This window comes from Diabrotica undecimpunctata, chromosome 2, assembly GCF_040954645.1.
Source record: "Diabrotica undecimpunctata isolate CICGRU chromosome 2, icDiaUnde3, whole genome shotgun sequence".
Classification (NCBI taxonomy): Eukaryota; Metazoa; Arthropoda; class Insecta; order Coleoptera; family Chrysomelidae; genus Diabrotica; species Diabrotica undecimpunctata.
This window is the reverse complement of record NC_092804.1, coordinates 143,885,731-143,913,139: the sequence shown is the minus strand read 5'-3', so window position 1 is coordinate 143,913,139 and position 27,409 is coordinate 143,885,731. Positions and strand designations below refer to the sequence as shown.

Genomic DNA, 27,409 nt, shown 5'->3' with positions numbered 1-27,409 from the left:
ATACTGTCTGGAGCGCCTCTTCCCAACATCGGGATCAAACGGCCACTGTTGATCTTTATGAAGTACAGGATGCCCAGCTACGTTGAATTGAATCAAATCTTTAAAAAGGTTTGCAATTTGAGCGTACGATGTGGAAAGTGCGAGTAGACAAATAATTACCTAAAATAGTTAAGAAAAATGTTTTATAATAATATTATATTTATGTTTTATAATAATTAGTTAAAAAAAATGTTAATATGCGAGAAAGTTATAAGAACTACTACAATTTACTATGTGCACAATACTATAATTATTGCAACATTCCATTTTTTTTTGGGACCGGACAAACTTTTTGGATCATTCTGAACAAAATAGGTATTTTGTAGTTTTTCTGTAAACTTAATCGTTTTTGAGTTATAAATAATTTAAAACTGAGAAAAACGCAAAATTACGATTTTCGAGGTTCAAAAGCACAAGTAAAAACATTTTTAAATTCTCCAAGAACCTAAATTCAAGTTTAAACCTTGTTCTATCATTTCCCGATAAGTATTTTGGGCAATTTTGAAAAATTGTTTTTCAATCGGTAATAAGGCGCTATGACAAGACGGGCGCTTGGCAGCATCGTGTATAAAGAGAGAGACACAAGACCTAGGGCACACATTTTTGCTGGTATAAATTCTCATTGTAAAAATAAATGAGCGCCCGCCCTGCCGTATGCTCTTCATTATCAATTATAAAACAATAGTTTATTAGTTATTTATGCACCAAGAGTGTTATTAAGGTGATTACGCCTGGAGAGCAACATAATCCAGCCAGAGGGCCTCTGGCCCGTGGGATTGATGTTGTTTGATGGTCATAATTGGCACTAACTTTGAGTGTCTGCAAGGTTTGTATTGTGCGACATTTTGTTCACTTTGTCCACGTCTTGCCTTTTGCACAACAGCTGACTTTAGTTTTGTTTCACTAATACAGGGTGCATCACACATACGCTTATGAACAGATAAAACTGAAAATATATAGATTAAAATATAAGGTTTTCTACATCTAAAAAACGTCTGAGCATTTTCGGCTTCAATACACAAACACTCTCTTCGAAATTAGAATTAGTACCAAATTATGTCAAACTGACATCCTTTTTATTGGAATAATTATTAGATTTACATTCGTACTTCTTATGTAGCACAGTAAAATCGAGGGCTGAGAACCATAGGGTTCGAAGTGACAGTTTGTACAAAATTTGTTTTTTAACATAAATCTATTGTTCTTTGAATTCTGCATAGAATAGTATTGAAAAATCTGCCATTTGATAGGCCACAATCAACAGTGAAATATAGTTCCAAGTGCGCGAAATGCTTTAAGGTTAGAACCATGTGGTTCCATGTACTACATTGGAAGTATTGGTGAAAGTTAAATTTCAGTTTTATCAGTTAAAATTATCATTTTCTTGTTTTGCAATGTCCTCTGTGTCCGAAAATGAATCTTGAGCGGATTATTGTAGCTCCGGTTCTGAATATCTACTAGAAAATAGCAGTGGAAAGAAATGGTAACTTATTCAACATTATACTTTACATTTCGGAAAAAATACGACCTTACTTTTTTAGGCGGTCACTGGCTGCTGTTCATATTTCTAGTGATTCTGACACAAAGAATATAACGGGTACTTATTTCTGAAGTACCGGTAAAAAGAAGGTAATTTTTTTTTTTATAAAAGTATGAAACAATTTTGATATATCCTTTATGGGGCGGCAGGTACACAATTATGCGAACTGTTATAACAAATAAAATAAAACTTATAAACAAAAATATATTATTGAACTAGATTTCTAACTGTCTTGACTGACAAATAATTTTTAGGCTAAATTTCGAAACTGAAGAGTCCTCTAAAGCTATAGATGGAAGTGTAGCAAGTCCAAGGGAAGGAGTCAATAACATTCATAATATTCGTGGTCCAAACGATCAAATTGTTACTTAAGAACATAAGACAAATTAAATAGTATGTATAACTATCCTTTACACAAACACATTTTGTAGGAATATTGCCAGTTGTTGCTTAGTAGACTACAGTTTCACCTCAAGTTCCGAATCAGAATCTGAAAAAAAAACCCAATGAAGGAGGTAAATAGAACTCGAAAACGAAAGCGGAAGCCAAAGATCGCATATAAAACAAAGAAAAGGAAATAATAACAAAAGATTTAAAAAGAAGAAATCTAGACCCAACAATTAACATTCAAAAAATGTATGATTCGTACATTGAAATGTGCAATGCAAATAATATACCTCCACAAACGCTGTCGGTGTATAGGCACATTTTTAATTTTGAGCATAACCTAGAGTTCTTGCAACCGAATACAGATAGGTGTGACGTCGGCGAGGACTATAGATTGGCCAAAAAAAGAGAACAGGGTACATACAGAAGAGGGACAGACATATCACGCCCACGTTACAAAGAAATTGATAATGAGTCAAGAACGTGAAAATGACAAAAGAAACAGAAATAAAACTGTGCCATCATATGTTTTGATCTGGAAAATGTCATAAATCTACCTAAATCTGAAGTCTCTGTGCTGTTTTACAAACAGAAATTAAATTTATACAATCTGACAGCTCACAGTTCTGTTGATTCAGAAGTTTACTGTGCAGTATGGCTAGAAACATTATGTGGGAGATCAGGCAATGATTTGTCTAGTGCCCCAATACAAATTTTGGAGAAAGTAGTTTTAAAACATCCGGAAATGAATGAGATAGTCACTTGGAGTGATAGTTGTGTTCCTCAGAACAGGAACTCCCTATCTCAGTAGCAATCACTGACTTCCTGAACAAACATCCTAATCTCTAAATGGTAACTATGAAATACTCCATACCTGGTCATTCGTGCATACAGGTTGTCGATAATATCCATTCTCGTATAGAAAAAGCTATGAAGGTTACGGGTATTTCGTCTCCACAAGCGCTTGTTAGATTTTTGTTAAAAGTTAACAGACAAAAGCCATTCTGTGTGATTAATATGAAACCATCACACCTTAAAAACTTAAAAAAAAACAGCATCATTATACCAATATAATAAAATACCTTACACTAAAGTTTGTCAACTACGTTTTGTACAAGGAGACATGTTTACTGTTCAGTATAAGTTGAGTGATCACAGCGCCTAATTTTCTACAATATTAGTAAAGGTACCAGCAGTACTAAGAAGAAACAAAGAGTGGTTACCATAAATAATTTCACTGCTGACTTTGTAGTAGCTCCGGCCGATAACACAAAACCCAAATCTCTGAATGAAAAAAAGCTTGAACATATTGAGTTTGCATATAAATGGATGCCACTGGAAGATCAGAATTACATGAAATGTTTGATTTCCTAAACGAAACAGTTTATAAATAAAAGTTAATTTTCTACTCTTCGTTAATTTTCTTTTTCCCATTCTTTTAAAAATTCTTCCAACATCATTGTATAAGCTATTATTGTTATCAGTGCTACAAAGGCAATAAAGTCTACAATGATGACATATTTTTAAAACTTCAAATTTATTTAGGGACACAAAGTTTCGGATACAGCGGTTACAGTGCCATAAAGTTCCAAGTACAAGTGCAACATTTTGAAAATACCATGAAATTTGCATTTTATACCACAACGACAGTATTGTTTTATGAATTAATGTATTACCAAATCCTTAAAACAATAATATTATAACATATCTGGCAAAGTATAATTTTGTCAGAACCGTTTTATTTGACAGCAACCTTTAAAATTCGTTTCCTAAAAATTTTTGTAAATGTCGCTTGGAACCCTATGGTACTCAGCCCTCGAAATATTCGTTGTCGCGATAATCCAAAACAGTCGTATATTCATGGAATATACTTTGATTAAATTTTTTGTTTAATTTTTCCCTGTGGTGCAAAGGTTACTATGTATTAAGATTTGACAAAAATGAAACAGTTACACTTGAAGAAAAATCAAGACAAAATACTACAAAATTGTTTCACTTACTCACCGACAAAAATTTCATCCTTAATAAAAGAAAACAAACGTATCTTCTGTCACGTTAACAACATTTTAGAACTCAAATGTAGCACACTACCTATTAATCTTATTAAAAGTGAAAGTATTTAGTACATAGTCCACAGACACACAGTAGACTACGGCAATCGATTAGGAAGAAGTGGAATTATTAAGTAATAATGTAATAATAACTACTTTTGTATACATGGGTAGAACTAAAATATTTTTTTATAAACAAAAGATGCAGTTTTAAATGAAAATATTTATAATTTTAAAAGTGCTAGAAGTAATATAATAAATATATTTTAACTATAGGTTTGATTTCTTGGCCTGGTTGTTTAACAAATATTTGAACAGAGAGCAACTACCTAAAGACTATTAGAAAAGGCTATGTCACTAATATCTTCAAGAAACGTGACAGAATGAGGTATTCAAACTATCGTGAACTTTCCATTCTCGGCAGCATAAGGATCCTACATGAGAAATCTTGAAAACTCGAATTGAAGGCCTTCTTCTTCTTAACGTGCCCCATTCCTAAGGACATTGTCGATCATCATGGCCCATTTGACTCTATCTGCAGCCGTTCTGAAAAGTTCTATTGACGTTTTCCCACTCCATTGTCTCAAAGGTCCTCTTTTGCCTTCCACCTTTCCTTGCATGACCAGCCGCATCAATTCGTATTTCTCGTTTCTTAGTATGTGACCAAAGTAGCTTATTTTTGTTTTCTTTATAGTGTTGAGTATTTCTTTATCTTTTTTCATTCTTCGTAGCGTTTCCGCATTTGTTATGTGTTGTGTTCAAGATATTTTCCACATTCTTCGATAACACCACATTTCAAAGTTATTGAGTTTTTTCTCTGTCGCCTCTGTAATTGTCCAGGCCTCAACTCCATACAACAGGACAGAGAACACGTAGCATCCCAATACTCTAGTTCTAATTTCGATGTTGAGTTTCCCATTGCATAATATGCTTTCATCTTATTAAAAGCACTTGTAGCTATCTCAAACTGGCTTTCAATTGAAAGCCAGTTTGTAGAAACTTGAGACCAGAGTTGTTTTATAGTTGGGCGATCCTGCGCAGAAAAACTTTTGTATTCTACAAATTACAGATAAAAGGCTAGCGCATAATTTAGAAACGCATTTAGTTTTATCGATTTGAAAAAATCGTACGACAGCATATCACTTTCTAGGCTCTGGACTGCAATAAAAAGACAAAACATCAGTCATACTTATCGAGGGCTGAGAACCATAGGGTTCCAAGCGACATTTACAAAATTTTGCAGGAAACAAATTTTAAAGTTTGCTGTCAAATAAAACGGTTTTGACAAAATTATACTTTGCCAGATACATTATATATTATTGTTTAAGGTTTGGTAATACAGTAATTCATAAAACAATACTTCCATTGTGGTATAAAATGCAAATTTCATGGTTTTTTCAAAATGTTCACTTGTACTTGGAACCTTATGGCACTGCAACCGCTGTATTTGGAAGTTTATGTCCCTAAATAAATTTAAAGTTTTAAAAATATGTCATCATTGTATACTTTATTGCTTTTGTAGCACTGATAACAATAATAGCCTATACAATGATGTTGGAAGAATTTTTAAAAACATAGAAAAACGAAGGAACACATAGGAAAGCATGAAAGATAGGAAAACATAGGAAACCAAACAGAAATCAAACGTTTCATGTAATTCTGATCTTCCAGTGGCATCCATTTATATGCAAACTCATCAATATGCTCAAGCTTTTTTTCAGTCAGAGATATGGGTTCGTGTTATCGGCCGGAGCTACTACAAAGTCAGCAGTGAAATAAACATTCCAAACATTTGGAACATACCATTTAAGTTACGAGTGAAGTCATTATACAACATGTAAATATCAATTTTATTGAAATCTATAAAATTAATAAATAAACACCAATAAAACAAAATACATGAAAATAGGTACGCAACCACAAATACTACGGCCACTTGTTATAGAAAACGACGTCATCGAAGCAGTTAACGAATTTGTATACCTGGGAACGCTCGTCAATACTGAAAATGACACTACCGCAGAATTTGCACGGCTAATAGATGCTATTTTGGGCTTAATCTCCTTTTTAAATCTACAGTTATATCAAGAAATACAAAAGTAAAACTCTACAAAACAATAATACGCCCAGTCCTAACATATGGTTCAGAAACCTGGACTTTAACAAAAAGCAATGAAAACATGTGAGGATGTTTCAAAAGAAAAATACTAAGGCGAATCTATGGAGCGATAAATGAAAAATGGTGTCCGGAGAAGACGATACAACTTCGAACTCTATAGAATATACCAGGAAGCAGATATCGTAAAACACATTAAGGTAGGACGTCTGAGGTGGGTAGGCCATGTAATGCGGATGAAGCAAACCGACCCAGCTAGAAAAACGCTCCTTGATAGACCTATTGGTCAAAGAAGAAGAGGAAGACCCAGAACAAGATTCCTCGATAACATCGATGAAGACATGAGAAATATGGAAATACGTGCTTGGCGGAGAAAGGCGATGGATAGGGACGACTGGAAAAAAATTCTTGGGGAGGCTAGGACCCACACAGGGTTTTAAAGCCAAAATGATGATGATAAAATAAGTTTGTCAACAATATGATTTCTTTCTGCTGTAGCCCATTTAAAATTCTATTAACTTTAGAGTCCAATTTTATACAATCTTAAGCCTTTTATTATTGAAATAATATTATATCCGCAGGAAATTAAATATCGTTAAAATGAAAAATTTTAGATTGATAAGGACTGTTTATTTATCGACTTGATAGCTGCTGAACAATATATTTAGGCGCAATACGATTTTTTATTTTGTTTTAATATTATATAATTAGATAATAATAAATTAAAGGTGGGATACATGTTATATATATATATATATATATATATATATATATATATATAAAATCCTAATAGGTTATGTGACCAGGACATTTCAAGTGCGCTACAAAAGTGTTAAAGAATACAGAAATCGTTAAAAAACTTTTTCACGTGGCGCGTATGTTGTGTTAGGCGTCTTTGCTTCTGTTCTATTGAATTATTTTACTCGACGAAATGTCTGAACAAGAAAAAGTTGAAACAAGAACCATTAATAATGTTTTTGTTAGCCCTGGTGCCCCAAGCATTGAAAAATTAGATGGAAGACGAAATTATGAAATCTGGCAGTTTCAAATGAAAATCAAACAGGGCTTAAAATAAAACGCTACAGGAGCGATAACGGTTTAGAATTTTGTAATGCTCAATTTAGAGCTCTATTTAAGGATTCAGGAATAATACACATAATACACATCTAAAATGGTGTGTAGGAGCGTGCCAATCGCACGGCTGTGGAAAAAGCTAGGGCTTTGCTTACTGATTCTGGTTTGTCTAAAGCTTATTGGGCAGAAGCAGTGGCTACTGCAATATATTTAAAAAAATCGTAGCCCTACTACAGCTGTTAATGGGACTCTTCCTGAAGAATTATGGACTGGTCCCAAGGTCGATTTGAGGTTGATTTTTGTCTTAAAAATTTACTATTCGATGCATATAAAAAGAATTCTCAGCAGAAAGCCGTCATATCATGGACTATTTGTATACCTACTTGTTGTAGATGAATATCATTCTCCACGGCATTTTTGTAGTCGATTTAATAAGGTATAATAACATTTTCCTGGATTAATCGATCGTAAAATGTTAGCAGCATCACCTCGTAAAGCAGCAGTCAAGAAACAGCCTCTTCTTCCTCTGTTTAACAACGGTTGGCATCCGCAATAGCTTCAAATTGTCTGAGGTAAATGGACCAAGACGACTTCCCATCAAACGGTCTGAATGTCATATGATCTATTGATTTATTTTTTATTATGTTTATATTATATATCAGAACCATGCACGCTTATTATTTATTACCTTGCCTGATTAGTATTTTTAACCCTTTAAACATTAAAAACATTTAGACATAAACATAAATTATAATTTAATTTTCTTCTATCTGCTTTAAGGTACCATTAAGTTTCCTGGGGTTTGATCATTCTGTACCTAAATTCCAAGATAATCTTTTAATTTAAAAATTTCCCAACTTAGTGCTTTTTATTCTTATTATTTTTTTGTACACATTAACTTGGGATTATCACCTAATTAAGTTAAGAACATTTACGTTAAAAATACCAGCTAAAAAAGTAATTTAAATAGTTCAATACGACAGACAATTATATATTTCGGTAACGTATTTGATTATGTCATGAAATACCGACAACACCGAGTAAGAGGGGAACTTTCTTGGGACTTTCACTTTCAGACATTTCAAGTGGAGTTCAAAGACGACGCTGTTAGTTTTTTAACAACAATAAAAGTGTTCTACAAAATTTAAAGATGTCGAGAATACTATTTGTAAGTAACTAATAGACAATTATTATTATTTGATGTTTTAGAAGTATACAGAATGATAAATTGCATATTTTTGATAATGGGAATGGAATTGATTATTTTCTGATTGCTTCTAGAAAATATTATTTAATGTGTTTTTAATATTAATCACATTATATACAGGGCAGCACAAAGTCCTTTATGTGACTGAATGAGTGTATATTTATTCTAGTATATTTTATGAATATAAGTAGGTACCTACTGTTAAAATCAATGATTGTATAGGCAAAATAACCATCAGGAATTGAGGAGAAACAGAAAGAGAATAGTACCTACTTACCTTAATTTTTTTTAAATATTTTACAAAATTATTCCACACTAAACTACGGATCACATTGACTTTTTAATATATGCGGGTAATTATTTGTTGCAGTTCTTTGGCTTGATACTTGGACTAATACTTATGACAGACTCATCTTTACAACCAAGAGCTCCCAATTTTCAATATTACGAAAGGTAAGTTGTTTTGGAAATAAGTATATTAGATTATAGATCTTACTTAAATAATAAAGAAATATTTTAACATTATATTTCTACAATCTTTAAATATATAAAAAATACTTAAATCTTTATGTGGATTAAATAAAATTAAAAAGAAAAATATGTGATTCGATATCCAATTTCAACAAATCTGCTTGATAATTATATTATCTTGTTTGCTGTAATGATAGTTTTGTATTTCAAAGATGTTTCATTTTTTTTTTCTCGTATAGTACCTTTGAATAGTACGTCTTGGGACATGAATGGTAGCGCTTGCTCAATTAACTGCCAATCTGATCGCAATTGGCCCTGGGATATTAATTAGATGTTCTTAACTCTCTAGAATATACCTTCTGTGGTTTACATCGGATTTCTTTTTCATAAGAATAATTAACGTTATCTCTCATAATTTTCTATATTAATTTTCTTTTGAATAATATTTTAAAATTAAATTATAGGCAATAAGTTAGAAAGAGTAATAGTACAAATTAAAAATCTGTCTACAATAAATTCATAAAAATGTTAAACTTTTATTTTATTCATAAATATTAGAGTATACTGAATAATAAAACTAGAATCACGTTCTTCTGTTGAAGACACCATTTTTTAAATTCATTTGCAACTAAATCAAGATCTAAATTAGCAGAAAGTTTTTTTTCTATGAACATCATAAGATTTTCTAATCTTTGTTTTTACAATGCTTAACTTGGAGAAACATCGTTCGGAAGTGCAGCTTGTAGCCGGAATTATGGCGTTTAAAATCAATTGTTTAACATTATTAAATGTTGTGCCTCTATCATGTACTGATAGCCAAATTAACCATTCAAGAGCTGTTGACGGAGGAAAATTTTCACTTTTTTTCGATTTTAAAACTTCTGCCTCCAGTTCTGAGGAGTTTTAATTAAATTGAACTAAGATACATTTGAAATCATTTCGATTTAACGAAAATTTACGTAATCCTAACGTCATTAGTTTATATGAAGCAGAAATAATGTTCATTTAACAATAAAACACTGAAAACTTTTGTTTTCAACACTTCCACAAAATTTATTATAATTTATTATCACTACAGCTGTTTCGGCAGAGTGCTTTTCTCAAGTGAGCAGAGGGGAGAGCAGTTTATCTCAAGTTGGTCATTCAGAATTATATCTATATTTTTTAAATTGTTAATTCATATAGATTCTAAGAAAGATAGCGTAAGGTCTTTATTTTAAATGTGAAGAATTTGAAATTCGTCATTAAAAGAATGGTCTAGTTATGGTCTAGAAGGTGAAGTGCGTACGTAGAGTCTATCTTTCTATTATTGAAAGCCCTTTTATGTTCTCCTATACGTTTGTTAAAGGTTCTACCAGTTCGACCGACGTAAGTTTTTGAGCAGTCACCACCCTTTGAAGAATCAGGTAACCATATTTTCTCTCGATGTCTTTTCTAGACTATCTGGTCGATATATGATGTCTGATGTCTGGTCGTCTTACGGTATAATTATATAGTTGTAGCGTCTTATTCTCCATTAAATGATATTATTTCTATACAATAAATTGACGTTATTAGCTATATTTCTACTAACAGTCCATATTGTTCCGTTATCATTGTTGCCATTTATATAGTATGAATATTGACAGGAGTTGCTAAATTCTAAAACAAAGATAAGTCAGATCATCTTTTATTTCATTTCATTAGCAGTACTTTTGAGAATTGTTAGACTTGCATCATTAAGGTACATAAATCCCAACTCTTCTTCTTCTTCTTCCGCTTTATAAGCAATTCTGCTTGTTCATTGGCGGATTAATACCTCTATGGAAGGTTGTCATTCCATGCTTTTTTTCTATTTTGTGTCCATTGATTTATACACTGTACATTACATCTTCTTCTAATGTCTTCACTTCTCTTTTGATCTCTCAGCGTATTTCCTGTAATTCTTCTCAGCACTATCATCTCTGCCGTTTCCAGTAGCCTTTGCGTTGTGGCTGTGTCGAGTCTTGTTTCTATATGTCATATGATCGAGGCATATGTCATTATTGGTCTTATACTGGCTTTATAAATTCTTGATTTCATCTCAGTGTCTGTTTCGCCATATAGTGTTTTAAAGGCATCATACCAGTCTATTTGCTTTTTGTACTTGATCTCTTACTTCTTTGTCCAGGTCTCCATAGCTAGACAGTGTAATTCCCAGGTATTTTATTTCCATTACTTGTTCAATATTGATGCTATCAATCTCTATTTTACATCTGGTTGGTTCTTTGCTGACTACTATTGTTTTAGTTTTCGAAGATGAGATTGTCATATTAAATTCTTTTGCTCTTATGTTAAACCTGTGGATGAGTCTTTGCAGACTATCTTCATCTTAGGCTATCAATATTGCGTCGTCTGCGTAACAGAGTGTTTTGATTTCTTTGTTTCCCATTCTGTATCCCAACTCAATTGTTTATATTGGTAATACAATACACATTTTTTTAATGGCATAAACTAGGTGTCAATCATCCAACCACATAAAAAAATTAAAATTAATAAATATATTTTTTATTTTCAGACCAAAGTATAGATACCCTTATTATGATGAAAATGGTGTTGGAAGACTTTTATATGGATATGGGGATGATAAACTGTACCAATATAAAGTATTTTCCCCTTTGGAAGGAATTCACTAGTTGATTAGTTGATTTAGTGTTGTGTTATTGTTTAAATAGTTCTAATATTACAAAAGAAAATTTACAGTAGAATTAAGTTATAATTAAATGATTATTTATTTAAACATTTCTTAATTAGTATAAATAAAAAATTAGTTATTTATTTTTCATTGTTTTCCTTTCTGGGATTTCCGAATTACAATATACAATAATATATATCTTTTAAGATTGTTAAAGGTAGGGGATTATTTAAAAAATATTCATTCTTCAACGAATACCGAAGACATAAAACAAAGTTTAAAATACCAAAAACAACTCTCAATGTACTTTATAGATTTAAAAGAAAATGGAAACAATATATGGTGCTATTTCCGAAGCGTCTACTACTAGAGAGATAACACAGTGCTTGCGATATCAAGGATAACGACATACAAGAGATTTTTTTAAAACCTTACTGCGTTGTAGAGTATAGAAGACCACCTTCACATACGTCACAATCACATACGCGCAAAGAACCTAATCATATATATCACAAATAAATAATCAAACCACCTCTAATATAGCTATGTTGTTAGTACGACAAACTAACAACATGACAGAATTAAAAGTCATAATAAACGACCTCTTAAATGTTATAGGTGCAAATATGCATCTGATATCTATACTCATTAACAAAATATCAGTGCTAACAGCGATCATAAAAAAATATGTGCTTTAATATATGTGCTGTGCTGTGATATAATGTTTGTTTAATACCAGGTTATACCTACTACATATCATACCGAATACCCCGATGACACAACAAATTTTTTTACAGGTTCGCTACCAAGAGGGTACTTAAGTTTCGTCCTTATAGACCATGTGTAGGTTATGTCAAATATTTGAGAAAACCTTTACCTGTTTGTAATTTATATAAAACTGGACATGAATATTTAGTTCCTGAGGGATTCTTTAATCTGGCTCATATAGGAGACGTTATAGCACAACCGAAAATATTATAGACCATTGGTCTCATATAAGAGACATAAAAGAAATTTTAAAATTTACGTAAATTAAAATACAATTAAAAAAAACACAAGTAAAGAACAAAACACTAGAAAGAAAAAAAAACGAAAGTTCACAAACAACTCAAGAACATATGATTATGTAAAAAAGTATAAAGTATCTACTCGCTGCCTTCATGGTATTCTTAAAAACAAGGTTTCACACATAGCTCAATCATTTGCCCAATTTTTACTTTACAGTTTTCACAAATAAAAAATATCTGGGTTTTTTATATTTTGAGGGGCAAATTCGGCACCTTCTTCGTTTTTTTGTTATTATTTTTGGATAATGTATTGTAGATTTTGCCTGACTTTTTCTTGATTTGTGTAAAATTTTGAGGTAGTCAAGTATTACTAGCTCCCTGAATTGCGAATAAGCAATTTTTTATTCTTAGCCCTATTATGCAAATAGTTGGTGTCATTTGATAAGCTTAGATTCAGAATATAGATTTTTTCTACATACTTTACTTATTACTGTAAAACTGATCTGGAATTAAAACAATAAACGTTAAAAACCTGGTTTTTTATTAGCTTAAAATACGATATTTCAAGTTTATGTGGGAATTCTGATTGTCTATGGCGTATTTTCTTACGGATTTGATTTATAGTGGAATTAATTTGTTGTTGTGTTGTTACTACAATGCGATGTTTTCTGTGATACAAAAAAGAAAGTATCCATACATACTTTTAGACAAGATCACAGACTATAATGCGAGTCATGTTCAGTCCGAATTTTAAATGACTTTTAATAAGTTGATAATTTACTATATTTGGGGAAAACTTTTTTTTGATGAGTTAACAATTTTGTAGTTTGAACAAGTTTGAGACGCAACTGCATTTTTTGAGTAAATAAAGTTTTTCTCGGCAAGATATTCGGTGTGAGTTTGGCTTAGGCAGACAAAATTTCGTATTTTTAAACACATATTTCAAGAAACACAGGTGAAAATAGTTTCAGAACTTTAGTTTGAGATCAATGTGTTAAACGAGTACCTACCAATCATTATTTGTCATTATTCTACCAAATTACCTTATCTATCAAATTTTTATGTTACTTTGATACTAAGTGGGCTAAGCCAATCCTGTAAATCAAACTATTTGAAGCGAGTTATACCAACTGTAGTCTTTAATCAAACTAATTATTCTGAACTTCCAATTTCCAATAACAAATCACATAAAACTATTGTTAAATTTAATAAGAATTAAAATTATATAAAAAGGATAACAGAGTACATGCAGCTATGGCAGCTATCTAAATAATATTTTTAATTCTAAAATTAAGATCTTAAGTTGGCAATAATTTTCTTGTTAACTCGTGTCAGCACGTCAGGGAAATGTCAACAAAAGTAAAGAAGTAGTGTCAGTTGTGTTTATTTTATTTTTGTAGTGTCTTGACTTTTTGCCTTTGGATTTATCTGGGGTATTTTAAATTATAAATATGTATTAGGAACTGAAGATCTTATAAAAACATCTTTATTGATATGTGATGCAGTTATTGTAGTTTTCAATTAACTTTGTGTAATGGAAAAATAACATGTATTTTCCAATTGGTTGGCCAAAAGTGATCAAAACACCCGAATTGGGTGACTCTACAATTAAACATATAACTTCTAACAGGGACAGAATATTATTTGCTATTATTACAGACGACTGTTTAGGAATATGGTTTTGCAGAGTAAGTGAATTTATTGATTTAATCATGTGAAAGTAAGAAACCTCATTATATTTGAATACACACAATAGACAATGAAAGTTTAAATTGAATTAACTGTTCAATATCTGAAGCCAGTGAATTACTGCTAATCTATTTAATAGTGAACTAAATTAATGATGTACAATGAAAAATAGTGTACAGTTAATGTTTAATATTGTTTTTTTAAAGCAATATTTTAAAAATTAATAAAAGACTAATATATCTACACTAAAACTGTTTTTAACTATAAAGTAAATGTATAGACAATATTTTGTCATCTTTTTAGCAACCATATATTGTTTTTGTTGGGACTAAGTGGCAAATTCCTATGCTATATAATTTTTTTTAATGTTGACAATTATTATTGGCATAATCTACACTTTATTTACTGCTGCTCAGAATAGTGAAAGTCTTTAACCATCAAGCTTTCTTCTGCCTAGACCATGATTACATTCAGTTTTGCCTTTAATTATTAACTTTTGTTTATATATTACATATTAACTTGCTCTATCAATACCCACCCAATTAGGTGCAGTATTAATTTCTCATATGACCCCAAATATTATATTGTTCTCTTATTGCTGCAGTCTGTTTATTCTTTAAACATATTTAAACGTTTAACTTATATAATTTCTGACCATCATTATCATATGGATCCATATTTTGATAGGTTCTTGTATGTTTGTTAACCACATCAGTTACATGTTCTGGGCTTATTCAACTCATTGTGATGGTATACTGTTGAATGTTAATATATTGAGTCTAGAGGGTTAAAACTACTTCAAAAAGTTAGCATACCATACTTAAGTTAATGTCAAGAACTTTAAAGTGTGCCACATACAGAAGCTATAAATATAGATAATGTTGCAATAAAAGCTATTAGTTTTGTTATATGTTTGTTAATATATCTTTATATCATCAGCATAAAGTAGAAATAAAGTGTTATGTATACACTTTCAATATCATTTATGACAAGAAAAGAGGACAATGTTGAGGCCAATACACTAATCCCTTAGTTTTTGCTAACAGTAAACATTCAGTCTAATAGACTTGTAGGGATTTTATATAAAGCTTTGAAACCAAGTGATTATCAAATCTAGTAGCATCTAGTGTTGCTAAAAGTAAGATGTGATTGACTTCTGTCAAAACCTTTTAGATGTAAATGTAATTAATTTGAAAATGATTCGCAAAAGGCATTCAACAGATCATTCTGATTGATAAGCAAAATAAGACATACTATAAAAAGTCATGTTACTGAGTACTAATTAAATTGGTAGAAAAATTCATCAGGAATGATGATACCTATTAGTTTGTCCATTGTGGGAATGATGGACTGAATGGCAATATGTCTGCTATTACAGATATCTACTCTGTCCCCTGATTTATGGGAAGAAATTGAATAATTATCATTCAAAGAAACTAAAAGAAAAACAGAGACAAGATTTTAAAGATGAGTTGAAAATAAAATGGAAAAGAATCTGTATAAAATTAAGAAGTATTGGAGACCTGTCTGGCTAATTGAAATATTTAGGTGAAAGGAAAAAGAAAGAATTGAAAAGATTGTACATACAAAGACATACTTAAAGAAATTACAGAGATATAATAGAAGGATCATATAGTATTTGAATAATTAGTGATTGTGATATACTCACCAATTGTATAAACTTTAAGAGTGTATTGGTAGAAGGCATTTATTAAATTGCTGTTCTATTTATTCTGTTACAGTAGAAACTTGTTAAGATAAAATCCAAGGGAAACACAAAATACTTTAGATGAAGGGGGAAGGGGATGGTGAGTTTAGATTATTAGCTTAAATTATTCAATTGAAGTGAGTTTTTCTTGTTATCCACTAGAGTAAAGATAGTTTATTTCATTTTAAGTATTTTAGTATCTCTCCTTTTGCTCTTGTCAATTTTTATCTGGTTTTGGGAACCTTTCCCTTCTGCTCAAGTCTCGAAAGACAATTTGTATTTCTTACAAACTTCTCACCATCAGCATATGTCAGACAGGAAGGAATACCCTCTTGAACCTCCTACAATCTAATTCAAAAGTATTGCCAATAGATAAGAATGTGAACCCTGATGCAGCCCAAAGTTCACTTGAAATTTGTCAGTCTCTCCCACACATATTTCAGTCTTAGTTGTTACTCCATGGTACATATTTTCACAGGGTGTGAAATAAAATAAATATAAAAATAAATGAATAATAAATTGTTAAAAACGATAGGAATATTTTAAAATATAGAATACTTATATAGTACAAGATCCCACTGCAAAATCACGTTTATAATGTAGTTAATCAAACTCACATTTTTTCATGCATTTAAAATTAAGATAATACATTGATAATAGGTTGCCACTCAAAAAATGGCCGCAAATATTTTTAATTTAATTCATAGTACTTAATTCATTTTTGAAGAAAAATTTTATTTCATTCATTTATTTTTTAAATAAAATATGGTGGTCATGACATACAGTAAAACCTCCATTAACCGAAATAATTGGGGGGAGGCCGTTTCAGATAACAAGAATTTCGGTTAAAAATAAGATTGTTTTTTATAATATTCTTGATCAAAGTATTGGTATTAAAAAATACTATGAGTTGATTTCGTAATGTTTTCTAATAAGTAAATCCAAAATAAAGTAATAAAATTAAGGAAAATGAACAAGTTTAACATGCTTTTTTAAAGAAATCTGCTATTTTTTTGCGTTTTCGTTTGACAACGATGTTTCTCTCTCCCTCCATCGTTAATTTGCAGAAGGTCATGAGTTTGCCTCATTCGATTGTTCGACGAAACGTAAAGCAATCTGAAAAGGACAAAACTTTATGTAATGACAACAAAAATTAAGAATCTAGTCGTGTCCCTAGCTAATTAGGCCTACTGTATAAAATTCTTTCCTCTAAAGCATTGAAAATCTCGTCGACGGTCTTGTGCTGCCTGTTGCCTCTTGGGTCGTCATCTTTGTCATCTGATATGCTCAGGTTGTCTTGATAAAGAACCATATCAATGATGTCCTGGTTGATGAATTCACGTTCTGAGTCATAAGCTGCTAACCAGTCACGTATCTCTTCTTAGTTAATTTCGTCATGTCCCGGCAAATTTTTAATGAAAGGTTTAATTTCTTCTGTCGTTTTCTTACCATTTTCTTCTTCAGGATCGTCAATCAAAATCTTATCAAAAAACCACCACCAATAAAAATGTTTTATTGTTAAAGATTTGAGAATTTCGGGAACACTTTTGGATTAATTCATCTCCTGTAATAACAGATGTCTTAAGAATGCTTCTCTATAATGTCTCTATGACTCCCTGGTCTAACGGCTAAATTAAGCTTGTGACATTCAGCGGCAAAAATCTGACAATTGTTACCATTTTGTAGATTTTGAGGGTGAGGGCGCATTGTCAACAAGCAACAATGCATTGATGGGACGGTTTTTTGATTTTAAAAAGGATTTTACACTTGAGGCGAATTCATTTTCAAACCATTCTAAAAATATAGTGGTCGACATCCATGAACTTTTTTGGCTTCTATGCCTTAAAATGCCTTTTCGGAAATATCTTTTAGAGCTCTTGGTTTTTGTGATTTCCCAACACACATAGACATCAATTGGTGAGTGAAATTAACGGAATTGTTTACGTTTTGCGACAAACATTTACTTTTTATTGACGAAATTATTGAAACTGTCAGCCGTTTCGGTTAAACGAAGTTTCGGTTAAAAAGGTTTCGGTTAAGGGAGGTTTTACTGTATATGCATGTTTTTTTTATATCAAATTAAAGTTAATATTAGCACAGAATCACACTGGTTTGACAAGTGATAATACATATTAATAACACTATTTATGGAAGCATGCTTTAAAAACTCACACAACTTACACTTCAAAGTGGCGTTGCCTGCTAGCTCTCTTTTACTTTATCTTTGATACCTTGTGTTTTCAGCTGGCAACTCTAACTTGTGAACATTTTTACTCAGGCAACCTATATCATCATATTAAAAAAAGAATTAGCTTTAATTTGATATAAAAAACATGCATATATGAAAATGCCTGTTGAAAAAAAAACATGCTTCATGAATAGGGTATTTTATTTAAAAAATAAACGAACGAAATAAATTTTTTGTTTAAAAATGAGTTACTCTTAATTGAATTAAAATATTTGCTGCCACTTTTGACTGTCAACCTATTATCAATGTATTCTCCAAATTTTAAAAATGTTAGTTTGATTAACTATGTTATGAATGTAGTGATCTTGCAATGGGATCTTAAACTATAAAACATAACAAAACAAGAACAAAATAATGTTTTGTAATCATCATAAAATGGCTTCTTATATTTCTCGCAATTTTATGAACTTATTATAAATTTTATTGTTGACATAGCGCCATAGAAGAAAATTAGTTTAGGCAAGATCAAGATGGCCACTGAATAATTTTGATCATCAATATTATCAGCTAAGGAATAGTTACATTAAGAAAAGTAGTAACAGTATAATATAATGAATTTTGTAATAATAACCAAATGTTATTAAATTAGGTACTATCAAAGTTTTCAAGGACAAAAGAAACAGTATTCTTTTGTAAATTAAAGTATATGCTTTATTGCAAAAAATGAACTGACCATATTATGTGGCCAAATGAAACCTTACTAAACAGTTAATTTCTGAGGAAATTTTATTTTATTTACTTATTAACAGAATCCATTTACAAAACTTTTAACAAAGCTACACCTTAAAAACAATAAATTTTTAAAATATCAAACATCTCTGAATAATCAACTATAACAAACTTTAATAAAACTATCAAGGGTAGACTAGTATTGACATGTAAAAGAGATCACTTATTATAAGATTCCTTTTTGTTGTTTTCAGTTGTTTTTTAAATTAACTAATTTTGGAGTCAAAAATATTTATTTGTCTTGGCAGGCTGTTAGCACTTTGGACCAATTGTGTAGTTGGTTCATTGATACCATAATTAGTGTGGTGAGATGAGACTGAAAAGATTTCCAATTGTCTGTTGTTTCTACTGGGTACTTTAAGACTAATGAGTGATAACAATTGAGGACAATCTATATAAAAGTCACACTGTTTGTCCAGTAAGGTAACAAAACCATCTAGGAAAGAAATCTGAACTACCACTATTTGACATTTCAATTATATTTTGTTCTTGAAACGATACAGTTGATTTATTGTTAATACATTCTACAAATTGATGATTCAAATATTGTTAATCAGAAATTTTACTACTTCACAATGATTATTTTTTTCACAAGATTGCTAAAAATATAGGTTACTGTAATGTAAGGTAAGATCAATGACATATAATATATATTTGTTATGTCATTGGGTAAGATAAACACACACTTACTATAAAAATAAAATGACGTTTAGCAAATGTCAACGCTTTACTAAAATAAAATAAAATTAAAACTAAATAAAATTAAATAAAAAATAAAGGTAAATAGAATTAAATAAAATTAAATTAAGTTAAACAGAATTACGTAAAATTAAATAACAATTAAATAAAATTAAGTAGAATTAAATACAATTAACTAAAACTATACCTATAAAAAAACTGCTATACCAGAAGGCGACTACCAAAAGAGCACTACACAGTATCTTCATTATTAATGAATGTATAGCAACATACTAGATATCATAGAGCACTATAGATAAAAATATATTAACTATAAGACAAATTTTGATTTATTGACTTGAAGAAGGCCTCTGGCTGTATACAAAATAAACAACTGATCAAATCCTAACATGCGACATATTAAATGAAAGGGGTAGATATAACGAATATATTTAGATAGAAAAAACAAAGAAGGCAACTACTAAAAAACTACACACTATCTTTATTATTAATGAACGTATAGCGACATACTAGATATCATAGGGCATTGTGGATAAAAATAGATTTACCATAAGACAAACTTTGGTTTATTGAATTACAGAAAGCCTCAGGCTGAGTAAAAAATAAACAATTTATCGAATCCTAACATGCGACATAGCAAATAAAAGAAGAGGATATAACGAATATATTCAGATAGTAAAAAACAAACAAAAATACTACCAAAAGGGCACTACACATCGTCTTCGTTATTAATGAACATATAGCTACATACGACATTCCACATGACACTATGGATGATAATAGATATATTCGCTTTATTGACCTGAAAAAGGCCTCTGATTGATTACAAAATAAACAACTAGACTAATACTAGCATATGGCACATCAAATCAAACGACGTGAGACATATAGTACATAAAATGTATGTAGCTTGCCCTATATTTAGGGTGTTCCAACATAGAAAGCAAATTTGTAACAGTTAAACACATGTAAATATACGAATCTATATAATTTTTATTGTAGTATATTATTTGATACGTGACATTGCAATTTATGTGCTATCTACATCATTAACATTATTTTTATATTCGTTCAAATAACAAATGTTTTATGAGTTTTCTGTACTGTTGTAGGTTTCAAATAACTGCTAAGCTTTTATTAGATGCTATTACATAAGTTCGAATTAAAATTATATCTATGTTTACACATAATTAAATATTTTTTTACATAATCAAGTAAAATATAAAATTATTTCTTGGCCTGGCCTTTTTCTTAAATATGTTGTTTTACATTACTTGCTTGTTTTCCTTCATGTTGAAAAATACCAGATCTTGTGGAACTAACGACATTCTGGTGTTTACCACAAAATTTGTAATTAATGCAATACTTTCATCCCTTATACATGTAATCAAGTTAATGTTCTGTGAAGTTAAATTTCTAGATAATTTGAAAGTATAAAGATTATTGATATTTATAAGGTTAATACAAATGATTTTGTAAATTATAGACCTGTGACAATTTCGTCAGTTTTCTCTAAAAATAATAGATTGTTGGAATTTGTAAATAGTGACTCTATTCTCAAACAATCAGCATGAATTTCGATTTGAAGTCTAACATAACCGCAGTTCATTTATTTTGTGGTAAAATACACTTCAGTGCAAAATAATCGACTCAAAATTATTTTGCTAAAGTACGTCTTCTGTTGCAATCTAAAAAGTATAAATTTAAAAATATTTATTGTATAATCATTAACCTCATTATAGAGTTTTAAAAAAGTTTTGTTTTTTGGTGTATCGGATGACGTATTAAAAATAAAGATGGAACATGTAGAGAGGGGGTCAAAATTTGACTCATTGAAATCGACACGCACCGTCTTAACGCATTCGGTTTCATATTATTATCTGGCATCAATTCCTATAGCAAAGCAATCCACTAATACACCAGTCACTTAAGTTCACAACTACATTCCAAATGGATACCACATCCGTCAAAGCAGCTCACGCAGTAGCATTATTGAGAGAAGGTCTGAGCCAGAGGGCCGTGGCAAATCGACTAAATTTAAGCCAATCTGCTATGTCCCGAGTGTATCGTCGGTACCACTGGTGATTACGTCCGCCGATAAGGAGGAGACCGTAAACGAATAACGGAGAGAGATGATCGATATCCTGTATCGAAATCCCTGAGTAATCGACATTTGACTGGTCTCGAATCTCAAAGAAGAGCTTATAGAGAGCCGAGGTGTGATTACCAGCGTTTGGACAGACAGAGACTGAAGGCAGCCAACCTGACACCAAAAAGGGCAGCTACGGGTCCCAAGCTAACTGCAGGCCAGAAGCAAAGGCGATTAAAATTTGCTCTAAGGCCAGGAGAGCGATTTTCTCAATGTTCTATATGAGAAACTGTGTCATATGGAGGAGGTTTTTGTTTGTTTTGGACAGGCATTTCCATGGATGGAAACACCTAGTTAGTTTTCTTACCTGGTGAACGACGTGGAGAAGGTTTGACGGCGGATCGTTCCATCAGAGACATTTTGGAGGAACATTGGTTCCATACGCGAAATTTATTGGTGATGCCTTTATTTTACTGTACGATAATGCACGATGCTATACTGCACGAGTCACCACCACCACCTATCTGACTGAGATCGGTGTATCTACAATAAATTGGAATGCGTTGAGCCTGGACATAAATCCAATAAAGCATGTTTGGGATGAGCTTAAACGAAGGGCCCGGGACAGAAATCATGCACCAAGGAGCATAATGGAATTGGAATGGAATGCGCTTTATGATGAATGGGAAGCAATGCCTTAAGAATTTATTAGAAAAGTCATCCGATCCATGCGAAATCGATCAGAAAGTGTAACTAGGAGTAGGGGTGGTAATATCAAATACTGAAAAACAAAGAAATTCATTTTGTACTTGATGATTTCTCTGTTCATAACATCTTTCTTGCGTTAGTTTTAATGATGAATACGTAGGTAACTTTGTTCGTATTGCATATTGTGTTTATAATGCGTCTTCCAAATAATGCAATAGCAGTTTTTGTAAATTCAATAATAAAGTTATTGTTTGCACATTACATCTTTTTATTTGCATATTTCTTACATTGAAACAGAAAGTGTTATCTTAAATATAGCTTTTGAGCCGATTGTTGTGTACCCAAGTGTAGTTTATGTGGTTGACGTAGGTTAGTGCCCTGTAGGCATTTCCTGTCATGTCATCAGGGCAATCGACTGTGTTAACCATCCAATATTAATTATTAATACCTTCATTAAAAGAGTATGGAATAAAAGATTCCAGTTTATCTTGGAACTTTACATACTTGTCAAATAGAAACCACTTTACATACTTGTCAAATAGAAGCCAGTATGTTTTATGATTTATTAAGTTCATTAGGTATTTGTTTTGTAAAGCATTCTTTGTTTTGAAATAGTAAAAAAACGCAATAATAAGATTTCATAAATATTACGGGGTTTAGCCACAATTGATTGTAATGAGAATTACATTTTTAAATAAAGTTTGACGTTTCGATTTCCACTCCGGAAATCGTTCTCAAAAAAGATATTTAAAAAATATGCGAAAAATGTAACCAACAAGTTAAGTTTCATTCAACCCAACTTAACTAAACTGGTTTTTTCCTCATTATTTACTATAGGATCACTAATAGGAGAATTTTACTGACATCATTGCATGTAGTTGTATTTTTAAAGACAAATCGCATGCTATGATTTTTCAAACGGGTTTTCTTAAGTTAGAAGTTGATTTCATATAATCGAATAAACTATCTTCCAATAAAGTCGTCCCAGGAACGCAACTCAAAAATACTGACAATATCATTTTAAAGTCTACAATTCTACAGTCTATTCAAAATAAAGATGCACTGGGAATAAACAGGATCACGCTAAATCACTTAAGAAGCCATAGACGTACGGCTTTGCTTTCTTATTAAATTATTATAACTTAGTGTAGAGTTGCTACTTGTTTTAGCAAGATTGACTTCCATTTTAATGTAAGTGCAATTAGTGAACGTTGCTTGTTTCTAATCGTTGTATTTATTTTTTACTTTTATTTCCTAGACTGGTTCTTAGTTTTTAAATAACTATTAGTATTAATATTTATATTTTTTTCTTGTTTTGTTCTGTCAAGTAAGTATGGTGTTTTTATAGATTAATGTTCATATAATTATTTTTAAATATAGGTAGGTTCAATTAATAATAAGTATACAAAAAAAAACAAATATGTCCAACACAGACACTGCTGACGAGGTTGCCGAAATAACTCAGTCATTCAAGAAAGCGAACAAAAAAATGCCGTTTCGATATCAAAACGAAAGAAATTATTTTAAATATTTATAAATGTGAAATAGAAGAAAATCCTTCTCTAACAATAGATGAGTCAGTAATAAGAGTTGCACTTAAGTCAGATTTGTATGTCAGAGAATATGAAAATACAATTTTCAGACCCAAAACGTAGTCGTACTCGCAACATAATAATTGATTTAGTAGACAGAGCTGATCGTAATGCCATAAGAAAAAAAGGAAAAGGAGTTTTATTTTAGAAACGAGATTTCTACTGTAGACAAAGTTTTTATAGAAGTTAATAAAGATCTGCCTAATTTTAAAAGAACATTTTATAAACTTCTTAAGACACTTAATTTTAAGTATCGAAAACGAGAAAAGCAGAGCATGTTGTTAGAAAACTATGAGATTGTTTTGTGGAGGAGGAAATATTTAAATAAAATTAAATCTTATCGAAATGATGGTCATAAGATTTATTACCTGGATGCGACGTGGATTAATGCTGGACATACCAAATCTAAAGTTTGGGTCGATAATCGTTTCTTCAAGGTGAGCCTTTCTGGATGGTTTGTCGAATGTATTAAAAAATCCATCAGGTACGTTTAAATGTCAGACTTAAAAACTTATATTGCGGGGAATAATACTACTTTTAAATATTCAGATATTAAAGATCTTTTTAATGAAGGAATCGCGAGTATTACATCTACAAAATGGCAAAAATGTATACAGCATGTTCAGCAGAAAGTATGTAGGACAAAATATGTGGGATCTTGACATTATCATTGAGACTCAAGTTAAACTACAGATAATTAACGTAGTTAATGAGAGCATCACGCCAGACACTGATTTTGAGTAAAATATTAATTTATACTTTGAATTTTTTTGTTTTATTTATTAGTCAGATATGTAAAATGTTTTTATTTTTGACGAATGATTTTTCTGACCTTTAAATAGGTTTTTGCTTTGAAACTTCGTTTTGCTTAAAAAAACAAATGGAGTGCCATTAATAGCCCAGTTCATGATTGGCAACCCCGTTTCAACCGGAGGCTCTTACATATTACATTTAATTTTAAAATATTTTTTACAGAGGTTAATTTTATTAATTCAATACATTACAATAACGTATTCACATTATTATGTTGTTGGAAAACCTCATTCTAACATTTATTAATCTGATTTCATCTTTTTTATTCTTCTAATAAAAAAATATAAATGAATACATTCAAGTACGTACAATTACCTGGCGCACGCCCTTGCTACAACACCGAAACAACAGGGGTCCAACTAAGTCATAGTAAATTATTTCGCGAATATTGACTACTAAATGATACGGTATGCTGTTAATTAACTAGAGTTGCCGATAGCTTATGCTACATGATTAGTTAGAGATCCTCGTAAGATTCATAATGTATTGATTTGTTTATTCCTAGTGCATCTTTATTGTGTACGTAGTTTAAAATATGTCTGAATTGTCAATAAGAATGAGTCAGATAAAATTAAATTATTAGAAGTAATATTTTTTACCAAGTAACAAAAACAAAATTTGTTTTTGTCCAAAGTGGAAATCGAAACATCGAATAAACTTATTTTAACGTAAAATTGTGGCTTATTCCTAATAAAAATAGTAAATTGCATTAAGATGTCATAAGAAAATACCTTCAGAACAGTATTAGATATCTATAATCTCACGAAGAAAACATAAAGCAAAAGACCTGAATAAATACAAAGAAATTCAGACAAACATCAGAAAGAAAATTCGAGAGGAAAAAAAGAGGTGGCTCTCCGACAGATGCAAGGAAATAGAAGATCTGGATAAAAAGTATGATAGCTTTAATTTACACAAAAAAATCAAAGAAATAACAGGTTCTAGAAAACGTACAAGAACGAATATCCTTAAAAATGATAAAGGGGATATTATTACTGATATGAAGGAGAGATTATGTCACTGGACCAATTACATCCAACAACTATTTAATGATGAAAGAGAAGAACTGTCATTAGAAATCACCGAGGATACCGAACAACCAATATTAAGAGAAGAAGTCATCTCTGCCATCAAAAACACAAAAGAGGGTAAAGCTACTGGACCAGATGATGTGCCAATCGAATTATTAAAACTCATCGATGAAGATGTTATTGATGTAATGGTTGAACTCTTTAATCTAATATATCAGACTGCCACAATCCCCAGACAATGGCTGCAATCGACCTTTGTAGCAATTCCCAAAAAGCCAAGTGCAACAACTTGCTCAGATCACAGAACAATAGCTTTAATGAGTCACACACTTAAAACATTTTTGAAAATAATTCACAGCGGAATTGTTAAAACTCTTGAATATGAAATTAGTGACACACAATTGGCTTTAGAAATGATATGAGTACAAGAGATGCTTTGTTCGGCTTGAATGTGCTGGCTCAGAGATGCATAGACATGAATCAGGACATGTACTTATGTTTTGTAGACTTTGAAAAAGCAAAAATATTGACAGTTGTGATGTGAAAATTATATCTAATTTATATTGGAATCAAACTGCCAAGGTAAGAGTTGACAACCAGTACACCCAAAATATCAAAATACAGAGAGGAGTCCGCCAGGGTTGCGTGCTGTCCCCTCTACTTTTCAATGTCTACAGTGAAGCGGTATTGCAAAAAGCGCTCTCAGACTCAATAGAACGTATATCTATCAATGGAGAAGTTTTGAATAACTTACGTTTTGCAGACGATACAGTAATAATGACGGATAACAACAATGATTTGCAGAACGTAATGCAACGCCTTAATGAACGCTGTCATGAGTACGGACTGAAGATAAATTTAAAGAAAACTAAATGCATGATCATGACTAAACCTGTACATGCAAATATCCAATTGACTATTGAAGATACTGCAATTGAGAGTGTTGTTAATAACTATAAATACTTAGGAACATGGATAACATCAGATGTAGACCAAACCAAAGAAATTAAGACACGCATTGAAATAGCACGTGCATCATTCATTAAACTTAAAAAATTTCTTTGTTGTCGGGATATAAGGTTAGAACTACGCCTGAGAATGCTTCGATGTTACGTGTTCTCTACTCTTCTTTATGGCTTGGAAGCGTGGACACTAAAACAAGTCCATCTGAATAAGTTGGCCGCCTTTGAATTTTGGTGTTACAGAAGAATCCTACGAATATCATGGATTCAAAGAATGTCAAACGTGGAAGTAACTAGAAGGATAGGAAATGAGGCGGAAATAATATTAACTATCAAAAGACGAAAACTTGAGTACTTAGGACATGTGATGAGAGGGCAAAAATACGCATTATTACAACTTATTATGAAAGGCAAAATCCGAGGAAAGCGAAATGTGGGAAGACGAGGAATATCCTGGCTTAAGAACTTAAGGGAATGGTTTGAATGCAGTAGTGCAGAACTTTTTAGAGCGGCAATCAACAGAGTCCGTATAGCAATGATGATTTCAAACCTTCGATAGAAGATGGAACTTAAAGAAGAAGAATGTCAAGTTTACC

The 27,409-nt window shown here is 31.2% G+C and overlaps 2 protein-coding genes across 2 annotated transcripts in view; both read left to right on the top strand.

Annotated features, from left to right (window-relative positions):
- Positions 1-8,200: 8,200 nt before the first annotated feature.
- LOC140433483 (uncharacterized) lies at positions 8,201-11,677 on the top strand. The gene is made up of 3 exons (XM_072521472.1): positions 8,201-8,375; positions 8,785-8,867; positions 11,422-11,677. Exons 1-3 carry the CDS (start codon positions 8,358-8,360, stop codon positions 11,537-11,539), a joined length of 219 nt encoding a protein of 72 aa, XP_072377573.1. The 5' UTR covers positions 8,201-8,357; the 3' UTR covers positions 11,540-11,677.
- Positions 11,678-13,912: 2,235 nt separating this feature from the next.
- Positions 13,913-27,409, top strand: part of Rich (Guanine nucleotide exchange factor subunit Rich) — a 59,212-nt gene continuing 45,715 nt past the window's right edge. Inside the window, exon 1 of the mRNA XM_072523623.1 lies at positions 13,913-14,233. Within this exon, the coding sequence (XP_072379724.1) occupies positions 14,093-14,233 (141 nt within the window). The 5' untranslated portion in view covers positions 13,913-14,092. The remainder of the gene's footprint in view (positions 14,234-27,409) is intronic.

Bases quoted from the DNA above. Each gene is read 5' to 3' on its own strand.
- LOC140433483 (XM_072521472.1), top strand. The intron at 8,868-11,421 runs GTAAGTTGTTTT...TTTTATTTTCAG, and splicing joins AATTTTCAATATTACGAAAG to ACCAAAGTATAGATACCCTT.